A 4,460-nucleotide genomic window follows, 5' to 3' on the forward strand; every position below is an offset into this window, starting at 1 on the left:
TGTTCGTTTTTCACCAGTAAATTACAAGGCGCTTGCTTGTTTGGAGCTTATTACATTAGTGGATCAGACACCCAGCTAGTAGCAAGAAAATAAATGCCAAAATATATCGAATGTCCCCAACGACACGCCGGTGCCATTAGTAACAAAACAAACGCCAACATATTAAATATACAGTGTTTACATTTAGGCCCTGTTTGATTCATAAGTCTTAGGACTTTTTCTAGTCCCAACTAAAAAGTCTATAGTCCCTAAAAAGTCTCTCCTTGTTTGTTTCCAGAGACTAAAAAGTTTCTAGTCCCTTCCTAGAGGTTATTAAATGATCATGTTGTCCCTAGTATATGAAAAATAACAATCAAACAACACCATGGGGTGGCGGGCCATTGAATGCATGGAGGGACATTGTTGGAAAAGTCCCCAAAAGTCCCAAAAAAGACTCTCCTTGAGAGTCTTCTTCATTTAGTCCCAAATGACTAGTTTAGTCCCTAAAAAGTCCCTCCCGTTTGATAAAAAAATCTCTAAGAGGGACTTTTTCTAGTCCCTACACAAAAAAGTCTCTGGAAACAAACACCCCTTTGGTCTTCTTTGGCTTCCCATCCCTTCCAAAATAATATCATACTTATTTTTCCAGAGTAATTGATAACCCACCGCCACGCCCGCGCACACTTTTCTTTTACAACCGATCCAAACAATATGAAATAATTAACACAAGGTACATCGGATCGAAAGGGAACCAAAACACGCCAAAGATCCATGATAAAACATCACATTGTGTACGCCGATGGCAGTAGCCTCGGCACGGGCTGAACCATTAGCGGCACGGCCCGCTGCAAGGTGAGACCATAGGCCTCCTCCATGTCGAGTTTTTCAGGTGTCATGCCATCAACCAAGGTCCAGTCGAACGCGTGCACGAGCGTGGCAGTCATGAGTGTGACCATCCGAAGGCCCCAGCTGAGGCCCGCGCATATCCTTCGACCCGCCCCGAAAGGAATGAGCTCATAGTCGCCTCCCTTGACGTCCACGCTCTCGTGCAACCCACCTGGAAGAAATCGGGTGGGCCTGAACTCTAGGACGTCATCCCCCCATGAGGCCGGGTCACGGGCGATGGCCCACACATTGACGAGCAGGGTGGTGTCCTTGGGGATGCGGTAGCCGTCCACCTCGCAGTCCTCGGCGGCCACCCGAGGAAGGGAGAGTGGCGTCGACGGGTGCAGCCGGAACGTCTCCTTGATGACGGCGGCGAGGAAGGTGAGTTGCGGCAGGTCGGTTTCTGTGACGAGGTGGCCATTTCCGACAACGTCGTCGAGCTCGTGTTGGAGCTTCTTGAGGACGTCTGGGTGTCGTATCAGCTCCGCCAGTGCCCATTCCACCGTGCTTGATGTCGTGTCCGTCCCAGCGGTGAACAGATTCTAAAAAAAGGTAAAATGTGCATTTAGTTCATACTAAAACAAGTGACATAACCAAAATCTTTGCGCACAAAAAAGAAAGTTTTTAATAAACACAAAAAATCTTATACTAGTGTACCTTGGAACTTTGATCTTGTAGATATGGTCAGCAAAGCTTTTAATAATAAATAAACACATGAAAACAAATATTGAGTTTGTACACACATACCAAGAGGAGAGCCTTGATGTCAGTCTCGTTGAACTTGATCCCGTCCTCCTCGCCGGCGGCGGGCGGCGACTGCCGCATCATCCCCAGCATGACGCTGAGCAGGTCATTCCCGTCGCCGTCAGCCCTGTCGCCCCTCTCGCTGATGAAGCCGTCCATCATGAGGTCGTAGCGGCGGTGGAGGCGCTTCATCTTGCCGACGACGCCCTGCGGGTCGAGCCAGCGGAGCGCCGGCACAAAGTCGCCGATGTTGAAGACGCCGGCGAGCTGCATGAGCTCCACGACCATGTCCTTGAACTCCCTGGCGCCCTCGCCGACGCCGTCCCCGAAGACGCGCCTGCCGACGGCGGCCAGCGCGAGGGCGTTGGTGGCGCAGACGTTGGCCTCCTGGCCGACGGCCAGGCCCGCGGGCGAGTCCGAGGAGGAGAGCAGGCGGGTGACCATGAGGCGGGCCTCGTCCTGGCGGACCTGGCGGAGGGCGTCGAGGGCGCGGGCGGAGAAGAGGTGTTGCGCGCAGAGCTTGCGGAGGGCGCGCCAGCGGGCGCCGTAGGGCGCGAAGACGAGGTCCTGGTAGTTGTAGGCGACGTGCTCGGCGCCGGAGTTGGGCGGGCGGTCGCTGAAGTTGGCGTCGTGGGCGCGGAGGAAGCTGCCGGCGACCTTGGCGGAGGCGGCGACGACGACCTCGGCGCTGCCGAAGCGGAGGCGGAAGAGGGGCCCGTGGTGGCGCGCGAGGGCCGCCATGGTGTGGTGCGGCTTGTCGCCCAGCTGCGGCAGGTTGCCCAGCACTGGCCACCCCCTCGGCCCCGGCGGCAGCGGCAGCTTCGGCTTCCTGGCTCCGCTGCCATGGCCGCGGAGGTGCCAGACGGTGGCGGCGACGACGGCGACGAGGGAGGCGAGGAGGAGGAGGAGCAGGTCGTGATCCATGGCTGCTAGCTAGCTCGGTTCGTTTGTTTGGTAGTTGGATTAGATCCACCATCCGCGTAGCGCATGCATATAAATATGGGAGCTGTGGAGAGCGCGTGCTCCACCTAAATGGCCGGATCGACCAGTCGTGCTACCTACACGCCCACGCCCAAGCTCCCAACTACCCAAGCCGCACTTGGCACAGTCCGAGGAAGAAAGACAAACAACTGAGCTTTCCAAACGACTTTGGGAGATGGCCAAAATGGGATGGGATGTGCACCACTCGCTCACTCACTTAGCAGCCGCATATGTTAACTACTTCAAACTCTCTATGTTTCTTCCACGTCACCACAAATCTCCTTCTAGCTTCTTGTAAAACACAGTTGCAACAATAAAAGTATAGTTAGAGCAACTCCAACGGGCGGACCGGCGATTTCGTCCGCTTTTTATCCGTTTGGATCGGCCACCTGCCCGGCGTCCGTTCTGTTTTTCATATGAGTCGGCAGCGCGCCCAACGCGCCGACCCATATGTGCAGGCGTGGCCGGCTGACCGCCCAATTTTGCATTGCATTCAACATATTGTGAAATGAAAATTTAATAAACAAAATAGTACGCCCAAATAAATAGTATTACAGGCCAAATAAAAATAAAAATGTTTCACATAGTTTTGCAAACGAATAAAAAAAGATACATCTATTGATTACCAACATGAGTCCACATATACTCAACAAAATCATTTTGCAGTTGCATGTGAGTTTCCCAATCACGCATGTCTTCATGAAACTGAGTGAATTGCTTAAATGTTGCCGCTACTCCATGCTCAGGCACAACATTCTCACCTTGAAACTGAAAGCCTTGATCGTGCAGACGTTCCGGGCGCTCGTCTTCTACGATCATATTGTGCATGATCACACAAGCAGTCATCACCTCCCGTAGTTTCTGCGTGCTCCAAGTATTAGTAGGATACGGAACGATGCCCCATCGAGATTGCAAAACACCAAAGGCACGCTCGACATCCTTTCTAGCACTCTCTTGCTCTTGGGCAAATCTTTTTCTTTTCTCTCCGACAGGGTTGAGTATTGTCTTTACAATAGTGGTCCACTGAGGATAGATACCGTCACCCAAATAGTACCCTTTGTCGTAGTTGTGGCCGTTGACAGTAAAGTTCACCGGTGGGTTGTTGCCTTCGGCAAGCCTAGCAAACACCGGCGAGCGCTGAAGCACGTTGATATCACTGTGTGATCCAGCCATGCGAAAGAAAGAGTGCCAGATCCAGAGATCTTGAGACGCCACGGCCTCTAGTATGACAGTGCAAGCCCTGACATGTCCCTTATACTGCCCTTGCCAAGCAGAAGGGCAGTTCTTCCACTCCCAGTGCATGCAGTCTATGCTGCCAAGCATCCCCGGGAAGCCCCTGCTAGCATTCATCGCCAACAAACGGGCGGTATCTTCAACTGTCGGCTCTCTCAAGTACTCAGGGCCAAACACAGCAATCACAGCCTTGCAGAACTTATACAGGGACTCTAGGCATGTAGACTCGCTCATACGGACGCACTCGTCAATGAGATCACCGGGCACTCCGTATGCAAGCATTCGGATGGCGGCAGTGCATTTCTGATAAGAGGAGAAATCAATCTTGCCGACGGCATCCTCTTTGCACTCGAAGTAGTCATCATAGCCGACCACTCCCTCTCTAATACGGTTGAAAACATGCCTACTCATACGGAACCGGCGGCGGAATTTGTGGTGTTTGAACAACGGGTTTGTTGTATCAAAGTAGTCCTTTCAGAGAAGGAAATGCCCGCTCTCCCGGTTACGATTCAACGCCAGAAGGTGGCCCGGAATGGAGCCACGGAATAACGGCTGCTGGTTGTTGAGGTGGTGATGGACCAACACGGCAGCCAATATCTCCTCCTCGTCGTTGGACGACGAATCGTCGGAGTCGCAAA

The 4,460-nt window shown here is 52.9% G+C and overlaps 1 protein-coding gene across 1 annotated transcript; it reads right to left on the minus strand.

Annotated features, from left to right (window-relative positions):
- Positions 1-571: 571 nt before the first annotated feature.
- On the minus strand, positions 572-2,673 carry LOC123070997 (flavonoid 3'-monooxygenase CYP75B3). Its single transcript, XM_044494447.1, has 2 exons — positions 1,612-2,673; positions 572-1,406 (listed from the first exon to the last, which is right to left on the minus strand). Exons 1-2 carry the CDS (start codon positions 2,530-2,532, stop codon positions 762-764), a joined length of 1,566 nt encoding a protein of 521 aa, XP_044350382.1. The 5' UTR covers positions 2,533-2,673; the 3' UTR covers positions 572-761.
- Between the last annotated feature and the right edge of the window lie 1,787 nt (positions 2,674-4,460).

The sequence above is a fragment of the Triticum aestivum genome, chromosome 1A, assembly GCF_018294505.1.
Source record: "Triticum aestivum cultivar Chinese Spring chromosome 1A, IWGSC CS RefSeq v2.1, whole genome shotgun sequence".
NCBI classification, from domain to species: Eukaryota; Viridiplantae; Streptophyta; class Magnoliopsida; order Poales; family Poaceae; genus Triticum; species Triticum aestivum.